Genomic DNA, 16,771 nt, shown 5'->3' with positions numbered 1-16,771 from the left:
AGTGTAAGCAGCCTCTGGGGCTTCAGGCATTCCAACATTTATATAATAGGGGTGCCAGAAGGAAAAGAGAAAGAGGAAGAAATTGGAAATATATTTGAAAAAATCATGGAAAGAAACTTCCCTAATTTGATGAAGGAAATAGACATCAAGTCCAGGAATCACAGAGTCCCAAACAAGATGGACACAAAGAGACCCACTCCAAGACACATCGTAATTAAAATGCCAACAGTTAAAGATGAAAGAGAAAATCTTAAAAGCAGCAGGAACAAAGCAGTTAGTTATCTACAGGGGAGTTTCCATAAGACTATCAGTGTTTTTCTCAAAAGAAACTTTGTAGGCTAAAAGGGTTTGGGAAGAAATATTCAAAGTCATAAAAAGCAGGGACCTACAGCAAAGATCATTCTACCCAGCAAAGGTATCATTTAGAATAGAAGGGCTGATAGAGAGCTTCCCAGACAAGAAAATATTAAAGGAGTGCATTATCACCAAACCATTATTATATAAAATGTTAAAGGGACTTACTTAAGGAAAAGGAAGATCAAAACCATGAACAATAAAATAGCAAAAAATACACATCTATCAAGAATTGAATCTAAAAAGCGAACTAAGGAAAAAAGAAGAACAGAGAATCATGGATACGGAGTGTTTTGATTGTTGCCAGATAGGAGTGGGGTGAGGGAGAATTGGCGAAGAGGTGAGGGGATTAAGAAGTACAAATAGGTAGTTACATAATAGCCACAGGGATGCAAAGTACAATATAGGAGATGGAATGGCCAGAGAACTTATATGCATGACATGTGGACTGGAACAATGGTGTGGGGATTACCTAAGGGAGTGAGGAGGTGCTTAGTGGAGGAGGGGCAAAGGGGGAAAAATTGGGACATCTGTAATAGCATAATCTAGAAAATATAATTTAAAAACTTACACTTAAAAAGATAATACTGGTGAGCCTTATGAACATATGGTCAAAATGGTACAGTATTAGTCTGGGCAGGTAAGTTAGGACTAGGCTGTTATAATAACTAAGAGGCATCTTAATTTTAAGCCTTGGCTGGTGTGGCTCAATGGATTGAGTGCGGGCTGGGAACCAAAGGGTCGCTGGTTTGATTCCCAGTCAGAGCACATGCCTGGGTTGTGGGTCAGGTTCGCAATAGGGGGCGTGTGAAAGGCAACCACACATGGGTGTTTTTCTCCCTCTCTTTCTGTCCCCCTTTCTCTCGAAAAATAAGTAAAATCTTAAAAAAAAATAACTAAGAGGCATCTGAATTTTAATATATCTAAAACTGATATGCTGATGTTAGTATTCTTTCCAGCCAGCATCTCCCCCTCCACATATACAAAGAAATCTACTCATCTAGAAATTTTCCCTATCATAGTTAACATTAACTCTGCTCTTTACTTGCTCAAGTGAAAAATATTGGAGTCATTCTTGACTACTGTCTCTCATATCCTGCTTCTAGTCCATCAACAAGTATTATTGGTTCTATCTTAAAAGTATATTTAGTTTCCAACATTTCTTACTACCTCTATCTCCACTCTCCAGGTCCAAGCTACCATCATCTCTCTTGGATTGCTAGAGTAGTTGTCTAGCTGGTCACCCTACTTCTTCCCTTGGCCCTTTAGTCTTTACTTATCAAAGCAAGTTATATGTCTTCCCCATTGTCTTCTCATCACTGAGGAAATAAGCCAAGTCCATACATAGTGTAAGGATTGTCTTCTCCCATAAACGTTATGATTTGATCTCCTCTCCCCTGCTACCTAGACTCAGTCATACTGCCTTTAGTCCTAACCAGAACAGGTGTGGACATTTCTCTAAAAAGGTGTAATGAACTTTTGGGGAAAGCTAAGACTTCTATTGGGATTGTCTGACGACATCAGAATGCAATTATATTTCTTTTGGCATTTGGAGAGCCTAATTGAGCATAACAGTTGTTACAGTGAAATCATTTGGCCTTGAGGTTAGGCATATTGTCACTAAGATGTATTCCTAGGACTCTAGTCAGGCACTGAATTCTGTTTATATAATTGTGCTCATATAATTTGTTAATTATTTTTAACTCTTAGAGTCAGATGATAGCCAGGACACAGAGATTTGGCATAGGTTTTAGGGACACACTATGAACTAATGTTGACCTTGACAATGGAAGTGAAATTATGTGGAATTAAAATTGTGTGGCACACTGTGAAGGAGAATGTAGAAGGGTGTATAAGCCCTTTGTCATTGTACAAACTAGGAGTTCCTAGGTAACTGTCAGAAGTTAACAGAATAGAATTGATTAAAGTTATTACTCAAAATTTCACAAGTAACTATCAGAATCACCCCAAATAAGACTAGGTGGTACAGGATACATATATTATTTGGGGGGGATATAAAATACCTTTTTTTAAAAAGTAAAATGTGAAATGATTATACCACGGTAATTTGGAGTAAGCGCAACAGATCTTAAGTGCAGAGGCTCTGTTTGCATGGGAAACAAGTAAGCTTTAAAATCCCCTGATGTCTATTCCTGAGCCTTGCTGTGATGTCTTGCTACCCTTCTCCCCATCTGTGTTTATGTGTCTGTGCCTGCATGTACATATTGGGTGAGGACTGAGGACAAAAGGAATGGCCGGCACTTGATGACTTGGCCTGAATGAGAGAAAATAGTCCCAGTAGGACATACATGTTAAAGTAAGACAGTGTATCAGCTTCTTGGGGTATCTGTGAAGTTAAAGAGAGACATAGTAATAATATTGAGGGAAAATCCCAAATTACTATGTGGTCAGTTTTTGGATAATTAAATGTAGCAACTTAAAGTTAGTGCAACAATTATATTATGAAAAGTTTTCTTTTAGAAAACCTTACAGATGTTTCTCTCATCTGTAGGAGGATGACTTCATTATCTCTCCCCACTTCACTTGGTACTTTCTTGTACAGCTTTTATTAGTTTCTGGTGTTGTATTTCTTGTATAAATATTCATGAAAGTTATCCTCACAATATATATTAATTCATCAACATAGACCACTTAGGAAGATTTGAGTTGACATATAAATTGTCATGATGACACATTGTCAAATTGACACATTGTCATGATTTATCATAAAAATCTTCAAAGAAATTAGTTAAGCGCTATGATTCATCTTAGTAATAAAGGTTTTTCAGCTGTAATACTATTTATGTGTTTCTTCAGTATCTAGCCTTTTATAAAATCTGTCAGGGTCTGTGGGAATTGTAGGGTTGGGTCAGAACACTGAAAGCCTATGTCACGTTTTAATCAGAGCCACACAAGGCAATAATAGTACCTGAAGAGAGAACTCGTGCTGCCTAAGCAGGCAGCTGAGCACAGCTGAACGCTGCCCCCGCAAGTATAGCCACACAGTAACAAGAGCCTGTGCTCAGCTGGCACACTTGATCTTGAGCGGGACAGCGGGTTGCCCTGAAGCTCTGGACAGCAGCTTGATGGGTGCGAGGACTGCCCTGGTACTCAGGGTTGAGGATGAGCCCTGAATACAAGTACAAGTCTTTAAAATTCTTAAAATATATCTGAAAATGCATGTGTAACTAATGCAGCCCCTAAACCTAGGGCTATTTCCCTTTGCTGAAGACCCTAATTTTCCACCACTCCTCTGGCTGCCTTGCCCAGGATAAATGGTGTATGTGCCAAAGTAACCTCATGCTGTCTTGACTTCCTTTCCTATTCACCATTTGAAGATGAGCTACTTTTTATTAAAGAAACACCTGTAGTGGCAGAGCAGATTCAGTGTTCACTTCCTAGTCAGCACCTTTCTTTAATACTTGTTTTTAGTCCCCCACTCTCCTCTCCCATACTGACTGGCTTAGCACTGTGCTTGTTCATACCCTTCCCCCATTCCATTTCCTTCCTTATCTTAAGAAATAGAAGGAAGATAGATACATGCCTCAGGAATTCAAGATAGTGCTCTTGGGGAGGTTTGTAGCGTAATACGCTTAATATGGGAACATGTTAGACACTTAGAGAAAGGAAGAAATGGAAAATTTGGGGTTGCTTAGAAAATGAGAAAAATAAACCTAAGGAAGAAAGAAATGGAAACGAAATTAAACTATATAATAAAACGACACCATTTAAGCATTAATTTTTTTTTACATTTATTTATTTACTTTTAGAGAGAGGGGAAGGGAGGAAGAAAAGGAAGGAGAGAGAAGAAAGTGAAGAAAGTTGGAAATCCCCTGATTTTCTTTCCTGACTCACACTTTTCTTTCTCTCTCCTTGAATATAGTGGTTATGGTGAGTTTTCTGTATATCCTGCTAGTCACTCTTTATATACTTTTATTTCAGAGGAATTCATGATAATACAGGGTGGGGCAAAAGTAGGTTCACAGTTGTTCATATGGAAAATAACACAATAATCAATAAGTAATAATACAAGAATTAACTCTCTTTCATGCACTCACAACTGGAAACTTAATTTTGCCCATCCTTGTATTTTATGAGTTTCTGTGTTTTAAAAAAATGACATTATCAGTACCATATATTGCATATCTTGTGTATCCCTTCTTCTTGTTGAGATCTCTCTGTGCTGATACATATAGATCTGGTTCACTTATGTTAAATTCTGTATTGATTTCTGCTGGGTGCAGTTTTCTGCCCTGACAAACAATACAGAGCTGTGCATCTGTTTAGGTTTCCTAGTGCATGTGACAAGAGTCTCTGGGTACATATCTAGGATTTCTGGGTTATAGGCTATGCGCTCTGTCAACTTCATTTATCTCATTTAATTCTTAAAAATATTAATTAAGACTGGTGGCATGATCCTCATTTTACACATGATAAAACTCAGGTGCTGAGATGGTATAGCTCAGTGGATTGAGTGCGGGCTGCGAAACAAAGGGTCACCAGTTCTATTTTTAGTCAGGGCACATGCCTGGGTTGTGGGCCAGGTTCCCAGTAAGGGGCACGTGAGAGGCAACCACACATTGATGTTTCTCTCCTGCTCTTTCTCCTTCCCTTCCCTTCTCTCTAAAAATAAATAAATAAAAAAGAAAGCATAAGGATCAATTAGGTGACCATACTTCCTTTGAGCATACGGTTATCAAAAGGTTCAAGTTTTGGAGTAAAAACATGCTCTGTGAAATGTTCTGAGTTTTCTATGTGCACAAGACTGTTTGTTTACGATAGAAGACTATATTTTGCGTTGTTTAAAATATATTATATGCAACATGCAGTCTATTTTGGTTTTTAAAAAAAGATGTTACAGTGAACATGTTCCAATCTGTATTTACTCTGTAAAATGCACAGACCATTTTCTCCAGGTGAAGAAAGCTAACTGAACATGATTCTTTTGTTCAGGACGCTTTATTTACACTTGAATTAGGTGTCTTTTAGACTTTATTTTTCCTTTTGTTCTTTTCTTCGCCTTCCAGGTAGCAGATCTGGTATATTAACTGTGAAAATTCTAGAACTGCATGAAGAATGCACCATCCAAGTCGCCATGTGTGAGCAGTTAGGGGGACCACAGACTGACGACAGCCCTTCTCAGGGTGAGGCCCCTGGGACTGGCCTGAAGGTTCTCTTTACCAAGGAGACCGCGCACTCTCTCAGGGGGCATCCACAAGATGTCATCCATATCTACCCTCCCTGGTGAGTGCAAATAACTGATGCCAGCAGTCGCTAACTGTGAGTTTGTCTGAAGAGTGTTTGTCTCAAAAATGTTATCATGAACATTTTTGTCACTTTATTATAGAGGAATTCCAGGGAAAGGAAGCCAGGATTTGCCGTAGACTTTTTAATAACCTAAGCACTGAATTGTCACTAATGGCTTGTTTGTAGGGTTTGATCTGAGGAGCATACGTGGTCATTAATGTTTTAAAAAATTAATTTTAGGATATCATTTTTGCTTTTTCTTCATAGGATATTAATTTTTACCATGAAAAGAAAATCTTACTACTTTTGAGGGAAAGTTTCAGCAGCCTTGATTCAAAAGCTAACTATTCACTTTACTAGCAGTTTTTAAAAGTTTCTTTCACCTGTTATATTCTTAGGTTTGAGGTCACTTACAGATCTTTAAGTTCAACTTCTCTCCAAGAGGAGGAATATTTTTATTGTGTCTGTAGCAGGTGATCATGAGTCTCTATATTCTTCCATTATAGGGTGGGGATATCAGAGGGTAACTTACATTATTTTATTATTTTATTTTAACTTTAATACATATTTATTTAACATTATAATAGATAAAGGACCACACACAAAGTATAAATGTACTTTTCTATGAATAATCACAAAGTGAATAGTAATTCCTATCCAGCCCAAGAAGTAGTATGCAGTTTGTACCTGGAGCCACCCTATCCCCCTTCCATGTCCTCCTTCTCCCCCTTCTCCAGGTGACCATGATCTTGACTTCTGATGCAATAGACTCCTTCAAATGTTTGAGAACTTTATATAAACATAATCATTCAGTAGTCATACAGCATGCATTCTCTTTTGCTAGACTACATTCACTTAATACTGTGCTTGTGAGATTCATCAATTTTATTACATGTAGAAATTTGTTCATTTTCATTGCTATATAGTGCATTTTCATTATATTTATTTATGCATTTAATTCATTTGCTTTTCTTTTGACATAGTTAGGATATCGTGAATAATGCTGTAATTACCAACTGTCATTCTGTGTAGTTTACTCAAGAACACAGCACTACTAATTCTGTTCACTGAAGTTTCCCATCATCCTATATACATGCATTATTTTTCCATCATGTTAAAAAAGTGTTTTCAATTTGTTTTGACAATATATGTCCTCTTCCTGTTGGTGCATTCTTCTTCCTTGCTTTATACCAACATGGCCTGAGGAGTTGTTGAAGCACTGTATCCAAATTGTGCTTTCCATTCTTTCCTGAGCCCACTTCATTCAGGCTTTTGGCCCATGCTCTCCCCACATCTCTCTTCCCGGTGCCAGCTGTGACCTCTGCCTCCACATTGCTTCTCCAGTCCTCATTTGTGTGAGTCATGTCTGCCTTCACAATGCTCGCTCCTGGTTTGTTTCCCTGTTTCTCCTGTGCTCCTCTTCATACCTTTCCTGGGCTCTCAGTACTGAACTGCTAGCAGGCTCAGTCCCAGACCTCTTCTCTACTCAATTCACCACCCTGGTGATTTCATCTCATCTTGTAGCTCTAAATACTAGTTGCACACTTATGAGTCTCAAACTTTATCTGTGGTCCATACCTCTGCCCCTTCACCAGAGCCAAGTGCCTTACTGCCTCCCCCAAGTTTCACCTGTGTGCTGATGGTGTGGCAGGATGAAGCTCCTGACCTTCCCTTCCTTCCCTACAATTTTTCCCATCTCAGAAAATGTAAATAACCTTTGTGCCATTTCTCCAGATATCCCCAACTCCTCTTCTACTTACAATCTCCTCCTACCCATGGGTACCTCCTAACACTCCACTTCCAAATCCACACAGGGCCCAGCATTTCTTGTTACCTCTAGTGTCATAACCCTTTCCAGGTAGTCATTTTTGTTTGGATTGTTGCAATAATCTCTTTCATCCCACTTCTTTCCTTACTTTCTATCTGTTTCTTCTCAATATGACTAAAGGAGCAAAACTGTGTGTGTGTGTGTGTGTGTGTGTATATGTCATCATACTGTTTTTTGCCTAGACATTCCACAGTAGCTACTCATCTCATACATTGTCAAAGCCCCTCCCTCCTGAGCTCTGGAACCTCATGTACTAGTCCTCTCACCTCCCCCAGTTCCATTTTAACCACTTGGGATTCTACCCTGGTCCTCAAATTTCATGCCACTCCTTCAGTTTTCACCTCGGGCCTGGTTCTTGCCTCTCCTTGTACTGGGGTGCTGTGTCTCACCACATCCCCTTGTCTGCATGGTTTGCTGTTTTCTCCTCTCCTCTAGAATTTACCTTCTGTTACCTTCTAAAGTGGTCCTGGATCCCATATCTAAAGTTGGAAACTACCTCTTTTACACTCTTCAGTCTACCTTTTTACTTTTTCACAATCACACATATTAAAGTTTGTCACTTTTTATTTCTTCATTTGCTTATTGTGTATCTTCTGCTACTAGATTTTTAACTGTCTCCTTTACTTCTTAGGGCTGAGGGCACTCAATAGAACTTTGATATGGAATGAATGAACAATTTTCTCCTTGTCCTAACAGTGCTTCTGCTATCTACAATCTAGTACTGTAATTCTTGGTGTTCTTTCAGCTGTTTAAAGTTATCAGAAGTTTCCTTACTGGAAACTTATGGTAAAATCCAATAATATTGCTAGTATTTGATTTTTGCATTGTGTCCTAGTTTCACCTTCTTTATCAACATACAACAGGCATTTATGTTTAATTTATTGTACCTCAACAAAAGAATGTATATTTAAGCTATGTTGAGTTTTTCCACAGAGAGCCACAGAAAACTCGAGCATAATTATCTTTGCAACTATCTTTACAAACACTGGGCTCTGAATCCCTGGCTCTTTTCTTTAAAAAGCAGGTAAAGTCGAACTTTTAGAATCATTATGTAGGTCCCTATAGCATTGAAGTTCATCTAGATCTCCATACCGTTAGTATGTTTTTTCCTTCCCATTTCATTCTAAAAGTATTTTCTGTATTTTGCCGTCATAACACACACCCATGTTTTTGTCCCAAACTTTCAGGAAAAAAAAATCTTTTGTTTTAATTTTTTAATTCAAGTTTTTATTAATTTTTAGAAACCAATTATTGTATTCCAGGGTATCATTTTGCATGTGTATATCGTTATTGCTTTCTAGAGTTACACTTTAATGCATACGCATAAATAAAAGAATTAAAAACATTTATATAGATATGGAATTAGTACTACCCATATATAATGCACATCCTTGTTTTTCCCACAAAAAATTTGGGCAAAAAAGTGTGCATTATATACAGCAAAATACGGTAATTAGTTTCTTAGTAGGCATTTAATACCTATGATACAAAATTCAAAAGTATCAAAGGATATGCAGTGAAAAGTGAGTCTTCCATACTTGTTCCGCCAGCTACTCAATTCTCATCTCCTGAAGCAGGCACTGATACCAGATTCTTACACACCTTCCAGAGATGGGGTGTATGTGGGGGGGGTGTTGTAATACACTAATAAGATATGTATATACATAGATGAACTCACATGCTTATATGTATGTATTTCCAGTTCTGCTCAGGGCCACTTGGCATTAGTTATAATGCTATCTGCAGATGGCTGCTACTGTTGCTTGGCTTAGAAACACCCAGAAGGAACCAAACTGCAAACAAAGGTCAGCAGCACTAGTGCCGAGCCTGGGGCCACTTAGCAAGGGATACAGGGCATACCAAGGATACGGGGCAAGTCCAAGCATGAGCCAACATAGACCTTTTGTATGAAAAAGCCACTGGAAAGGATTTAGGATTTAGGTGGGCCTTCACATTGTGTGGGGTCCCATCTCAGGAAATCACCAAGGCAGGATGAACAGTGGTAGTTAAGTTGATGGAGACTCAGATATGGTGCTATCCTGCTGGCTTTGTTGGGGAGAGGGGCAGAGAGAGTTCACAGCAAAGGAACAGTAGTCTCTGCCAGCCCTTCTATCTAGAAGAAAGCTGTCACTCCAGCCCTCACCCTGATTCCAGACAATTCAGTTTCTCCCTATAGGTTTCTCCCTATGGGTGCCTTTTGAGCTCCTGACCCATAACTAGTGCTCAGAGTGGTAAGTCCAAGTAATTCTTTGTGAGGACTCTTTAAGAGGAATACCTGGCTCTGACCAAGATCGAGGCATAGGTAGATACACTTTGCCTCCTTGCACAAACAAAAGAAGGACGACAACAAATTTAAAAACAAAAAATAACCAGAATTGCCAGAGATTCAAACTGTATAGAAGTCTGACAACCAAGGAGTTAAAGAAGAATCATTCATCTAGACTGGTAGGAGGGACGGAGATATGCAGCCAGGGTGCAGAGGACTTGTGGCAAAGTGACAACTGGAGGACTGGGGCAAGCACAGCGGCAGCTGGCGGACTGGGCGAGGCAGTAGCTGGTGGAGCTGGCGACCCCACGTTAGCATGCAGATAAACCTGGAGGAACAACTGGGGAGTGAGACAAACCGAGCAACCCAGGGTTCCAGCATGGGGAAATAAAGCCTCAAAACCTCTGACTGAAAAAACCTGTAGGAGTTGAGGCAGTGGGAGAAATTCCCAGCCTCACAGAAGAGTTTGTTGGAGAGACCCATAGGGTCCTAGAACATATACAAACCCAACCATCCAGGAATCAGCACCAGAAAGGTCCAAATTGCTTGTGGGTAGCAGAATAAGTGACTGAAAGCCTATGGGGAGCTGAGCAAGCAGTGTTGTTCCCTCTCGGACCCCTACCCCACATAAAGTGCCCCAACACAGTGACGTGGGTTGTCCTGCCCTGACGAATACCTGAGGTTCCATCCCTTACTACGTAACAGGTGCACCAAGACAAAAAAAAATATGGCCGAAATGGAAGAACAGATCAAAGCTCCAGAAAAAATACAGTTAAGTGATTAAAAGATAGCCAACCTATCAGATGAATATTTCATAATACTAGTAATCAAGATGCTCACAGAAATGGTTGAGTGTGGTCACAAAATAGAGGAAGAAGTGAAGGCTGTGAAAAGTGAAATAAAGGAAAATATACAGGGAACCAACAGTGAAGGGAAGGAAACCAGGACTCAAATCAACAGTTTTGAAATAAACATTCAACCAGAACAGAATGAAGAAACAAGAATACAAAAACATGAGAAAAGGCTTAGGTATCTCCGGGACAACTTTAAACATTCCAACACACGAATCATAGGGATTCCAGAAGGAGAAGAGGAAGAGCAAGACATTGAAAACCTATTTGAAAAAATAATGAAGGAGAACTTCCCCAATCTGGCAAAGCAAATACACTTCCGGGAAGTCCAGGAAGCTCAAAGAGTCCCAAAGAAGCTGGACCCAAGGAGGAACACACCAAGGCACATCATAATTACATTAACCTAGATTAAAGATAAGGAGAGAATCTTAGAAGCAGCAAGAGAAAAGGAGACAGTTACCTACAAAGGAGTTCCCATAAGACTATCAGCTGATTTCTCAAAAGAAGCCTTGCAGGCAAGAAGGGGCTGGAAAGAAGTATTCAAAGTCATGAAAGGCAAGGAACTACATCCAAGATTGCTGTATCCAGCAAAGCTATCATTTAGAATGGAAGGGCAGATTAAGTACATCCCAGATAAGGTCAAGTTAAAGGAGTTCATCATCACCCAGCCCTTATTATATGAAATGTTAAAGGGACTTACCTAAGAAAAAGAAGAAGATCAAAACTATGAACAATCAAATGACAACAAACTCAGAACTATCAACGACCGAACCTAAAAAAACAAAAGCAAAAGCAAACTAAGCAAACACCTAGAACAGAAACAGACTCACAGAAATAGAGATCACATAGAGGGTTATCAGTGGGGAGGGGGAAGGAGGAGAATATGGAAAAGGTACAGGGAATAAGAAGCATAAATGGTGGGTACAAAATAGACAGGGGAAGGTTAAGAATAGTATGGGAAATGTAGAAGCCAAAGAATTTATATGTATGACCCATGGACATGAACTAAGGTGGGTGAGTGATGGTGGGAGGGGTGGTACAGGGCGGAGGATAATGAATAAAGGGGAGAAACAAATGGGACAACTGTAGTAGCATAATCAATAAAATACTTTTTTTTAAAAAAGGAATACTTGGGACTCCAGCCACCCTTTGCCACCCTTTGTCACATTAGCCACAATCCCTGTTGTTTTTCACAGCCAGAGATGTGGGAACTTCTTTTCCTGCCACTGGGAACCTGGGCTGGGAATGGGACCCCTTGCTCTTCATGGGGCACCTCCTCAGTTGATATATCCATCCCGATTTTTAACCACCACACATAGGTGTGGACCTAGCCCATTTTGAGTCTCCTCCTCTCCTATCAGTCTTAACATGGCTTCTTGTTTATATCTTTAGTTCTAGGAGTTTTGTTCAGCTAGATTGCAGGTGCTTCCGAATGATTTTGGTTCTGTGGTTTAGCTTTAATTTTGATGTGGGGATCAAACGTGTGAGGATGCGAGTACCTCATTTATCTACTCTGCCGTCTTCACTACTGTGATTTCTTAAAATACTTAAATAACATGTAAACCTCATAGTAGCAGGTACTCTACTATACACATTGAATACTTGTCCTTATATTCATTTACTGATGACAGTTATCTTTTGCAAGTTCGTTTTTCTTTTTCATAATTTCTATTTCTATATTTGTTGAGATCCTAGGGACTTTCTTACCAATGTGTATACCTGTTTTGTATAGTAAAACTGTTTCTATTTATACTATTATATCACTTGTGGTAATATTTTCTTGTTTTCTTCCTAATACCTATGCTTGTTTTCCTGTTTCATTTTTTATTGCATTGGCTAATAAGACTTCGAAATCAAATCTTTTTTACTGCTGTATTCCTAGTTACTGGAATGCTTCGTACGTGGTAGACATTCAATAACTATGTGATTAATTTTGAGTATTAAATAATGATTAAGACGTCGACAGTTTTATGTCCCCTGAATGAGAGAATGTTTCAATGTATTTTGTTTTCCACATTTGCTGAGAAGCATTTATAGAATGTTTAATTTTTACACAAAAGACCTTCTACTAAATAATGGAATTTAGTATTCAGAATAAATGACAAGTCATCACTGTCCTTAAGGAGTTCACAAGACAATGGAAGAGAAAGGTAATATAAACATGTTATTAAAGGACTCGAGAAAGTTTAATAATAGAGCCCTGTACAATAGATGCGAAAACTGAGGAGGTAAGCATGACTGATAGGTCAGTTGGGAAGTGTATGTGTTTGTGTGTGAGTGTGTGTGAGTGCTAGGAAGAGAACATATTCAGAGTGTTAGGTGTAACTTTATGGAGTTGGTGATTCTCTATATAAGCTATGAAGGCTAAGTTGAAAAGGACCAAGGAAGGGCCTATGAAGTCATTTGAAATAGAGGAGACCGAATGAGCAAAGACCAAGAAACCAGAATGGCATGATGAGGGGTGCCTGCCAGGATATATGTAGTCCTGTATGGATGAGGTGGAAATTCTGCAGCAGGAGTGGCAGAAAGTGAGGATGGAGAACCTGTGTACAATGTTAAAGAGATGATATTAAATATTCCCTGTTGCCTAGAGTAGAAGAGATGTGATCTGATCCACCGTTTGAAGTTTGTGGAGGGTGGCTATGTGTAGAAAGCCAGAGTGACGGCATCTTAGAGGCTTTGGAAATGGCTCAGGTGTAAGGGAAGATGATGACTTGGACTAGGATGATAAACACTGGATTCAGAATATTTTTTGGATCAAGAGGCAACATTATTCACTGATGAGTTTGATAAAGTATGTGAATGACAAGAAACAAGGAAGACTCCTCTAAGTTTTGCCTTAAGTTATGATGCCAAGTAGCAAAATGGGGAGACTTAAGACATATTTTGAGGGCATAGTGAATACTGTCTTCTTGATACCAGCAATAGTTAGAGCCCTGGGTAAACATTAGAACAATTGTGATACTAGAAGAGAAACTCAGTCAGCTCATCTGGGTTTTTAAGGTAACGTATGTGTGGAAAGTGGCAGTGGACCAAAGTAGAGCCCACAGGCTTGTTCACAACTGTGTTTGTGCCTGCTTTATATTTGCCACCTGAGATTCTTTGAAATGAAGAAATTGACAACAAGGGAGAGTGGAAACATGGGAAGGAGGTGGGCAGGGATGGGGTGGTGGGGAGGGGTGGGGGGAAAAGGCAGAAAACTACTTGAACAACAACAACCACAAAAAAAAAAAAGAAATTGCTGGCTCTTATTGCTAGGAGTAAAGCATTGATAAAGAGAGAGGTTTGTTTACTGTGTGGGATTATCTTTCTGTTGTGACAGCTGAAAAGCCAATCTTCTCCCACCAAAATTACAGGGTGTTTCGAGAAGAAATAAATAAACTATTTCAGTGTGAAAAAGAGAAAGTATATACCATAGTGATATTCTGGATAATCTAAAATACTGGAGGAAGGGATAAAATGAAATCAGTCATTCATTCATGGGTACATGAAAAAAGAAGAAAAAGAGACTTCAGCTAATGTTCCAAAGAACACTTTTCCATGAGATCTTCACATGTATACAACCCAAAGGCTCTCTGCTCAGATAACGTTTGGAAAGTCTGGTTATATGTGGACTAGTTTCTGTATTGTTAGGGGTTCTCAGGGTCTCTATTGTGTGAATGTGCATTATGATTTACAATAGAGGGAGTCAGAAACATAGGGGAACCTATAAACAAAACATTAATAAACAGCCCTGGCTGGTGTGGCTCAGTGGATTGAGTGCTGGCCTGCAAATCAAAGGGTCACTGGTTCGATTCCCAGAGAGGGCATGTGCCTGGGTTGCAGGCCAGGTTGGGGGTGTGTGAGAGGTAATCAGACATTGATGTCTCTCTCTCTCTCTGCCCCTCTTCCCTTCCCCTCTCTCTAAAAATAAATAAATAAAATCTTTAAAAAACATTAACAAATTAATACACGTTTTGTAATGAAAGAGTGAAGGTCAAGAGAGCAATGAAGGGGAATATTGTCTCAAAATAAGGCACAGAAAGAAGCTCCAGGAATCCATACCTCCACTTAAACAACTACTGCGCTGGCAAGCACTGTTAATGTAACTAGCTCTGCAGTCTGGTTGAATACTTACAATCTTGGGAAGACCTTGATTAAGAATAAATTTGGGGGAATTTCAGCCTTTGAAGTGATAGCAGCTATTATCCCACATTTCCCATCCCCACAATCCTGGTGCAGAATGCTGGAGCCAGGGTGGGCAATATATAGGAGCTGTGTGTTAGTTGCTGAATGCAGCATTTGATCATTGAGTGGCTGGCAACAGAGGCTAGCGGACATTTACCCAACTCCCACATGCTGAAGTGGTTTCTGGGAGACTTCAGTAGACAGTGCTCATGTACCTCTCCACTTTTGGGAGCCAGACAATTAAGAAAATTTGTAGCCAGGTGACCACAGAGATAATAAAACAGAAATATCAGTCCTTGTATATGACAAAGAATGTACACCTTGAAAAAATAGCATGAAAACTCATAAATAGATTAATCTAGCCCTCACTAAAGTAAAAGTCAGCAATTCCTGAGGAATAGAAGCATTAAATTTACAGTTACCACAAAACAATGTTCAAATATGCAGTTCTCAGCAAAAATAATAATTTGACAGAACCAATCAATCGTTAGAGGAACCCCAGACACTGGAATTACTTGTTAAGGATGTGAAATCGACTGTCTTAAACATGTACAATGAGTTAAAGGAAACTATACATGAACAATGAAAGGAAATCAGGAAAATAGTAAGTGAGCAAAATGAAAATATAAGTAAAGATACAGAAATAATAAAAAGGAGAAATTCTTGATAGAAAGGAAAATAATTTAAAACTTAATAAGAGGTTACACAGCAGATTTGAACAAGTGGAACAAAAGATCAGTGAACTTGAAGATAAGGCAATGGAAGTTCTATAGTCTGAGGAAACAAAGAAAAAAATGAAGAAAAATTACCAGAGGTTGATGCACCTGTGGGACACCATCCAATACAGAAACATGTATATTATGGGAATACCAAAGGGAGAAAAGGGAAACAACAGAAAAAATTTTGAAGAAATAATGTCTTAACATCATCCAAATATGAGAAAAGACATATGTATACATATCCAAGAAGCCAAATGATTTCCAACAGAGCCACACCAAGACCTATTATAATGAAATTGTCAAATCCAAAAACAAGAAAAGGCTTTTGAAAGCAGAAAGAGAAAAGGAACTTGTCATGTACAAAGGACCATCAATAATATTAAGGGCTGATTTCTCATCTAAAACTACGGAATCAGAAAACAGTCAGTGACATATTTAAAGTCCTTTAAACCAAGAATTTAAAAACTTTATTTTATTTAAAAACTTTAAACCAAGAATTAAGAATTATAGAACCAAGAATTGAACCAATAATTATAATTCTTACAAAACTATTTTTCAAGAATGAAAGAGAAATTAAGGTATTTCCAGATAAACAAAAGCTGAGGGCATTTTGTTTACCAGGAGACTTATCCTATAAGAAATGCTAAAGGGAATCCTTCAGGTTGAAATGAAAGGATACTAAACAGCAACTTGAACTTAAGAAAAATAAAGATCACTAGTAATGGTAACTATATAGGCAAATATATAAGCCAGTGTTACTTGTTACTATACTGTTTTGTATTGTTTGTAATGTCCCCTTTCTCCTATATGGTTTAAGAGGAAAGTTCATACACCAATAAATATATAGTATATATACCTAACAAAGGAACCTCCAAGATATATGAAGCTAAAATTGAAAGAATTGAAGGGAAAAGTTGAACTATAATAAATAGTTGGAGACTATTTATATCCCACTTTCAATAGGCAACAAAAAAGGATCAGTAAGAAAACAAACACTTGAACACCACAATAACCTAATTACTCCTAACAAACATATATAGAACACTCCACCCCAAAACAGCAGAATGCACATTTTTTTATAAGTGTCCATTTGAGCATTGTTTAACTTAGAGTATATGAAATCTGTCTGAAAAAAGTCCAGCCATTGTTAATATAATAATGAGAACAGTTTGTGTAACATGAGTGTAATCTGGCAGCCAAGGAGAGTGGACTGGAATGCACTTGTGTGAACAATGGTGATTTCACTGTACCAGTCAGTGGCATGGTAGATGTAGTTGAGCAAGCATGTGTACTGTGTGGCCATCACATTAAAAATGACTGAGGAAGTAGAGCAATGAAT

General features: G+C 38.6%; 1 protein-coding gene across 4 annotated transcripts in view; it reads left to right on the top strand.

Annotated features, from left to right (window-relative positions):
* The window catches only part of SPIDR (scaffold protein involved in DNA repair), a 345,021-nt gene that overhangs the window by 137,005 nt on the left and 191,245 nt on the right, over positions 1 to 16,771 (top strand). For all 4 annotated transcript variants that reach the window (XM_045186107.2, XM_045186106.2, XM_024578257.3 and 1 more), the window contains exon 8: positions 5,382 to 5,598. In XM_045186107.2, coding sequence (XP_045042042.1) covers positions 5,382 to 5,598 — 217 coding nt within the window. The remainder of the gene's footprint in view (positions 1 to 5,381; positions 5,599 to 16,771) is intronic.

This window comes from Desmodus rotundus, chromosome 8 (assembly GCF_022682495.2).
Source record: "Desmodus rotundus isolate HL8 chromosome 8, HLdesRot8A.1, whole genome shotgun sequence".
In the NCBI taxonomy this organism is placed as follows: domain Eukaryota; kingdom Metazoa; phylum Chordata; class Mammalia; order Chiroptera; family Phyllostomidae; genus Desmodus; species Desmodus rotundus.
The sequence above is the reverse complement of the archived record's forward strand: the minus strand, read 5'-3'. Positions and strand labels throughout refer to the sequence as shown.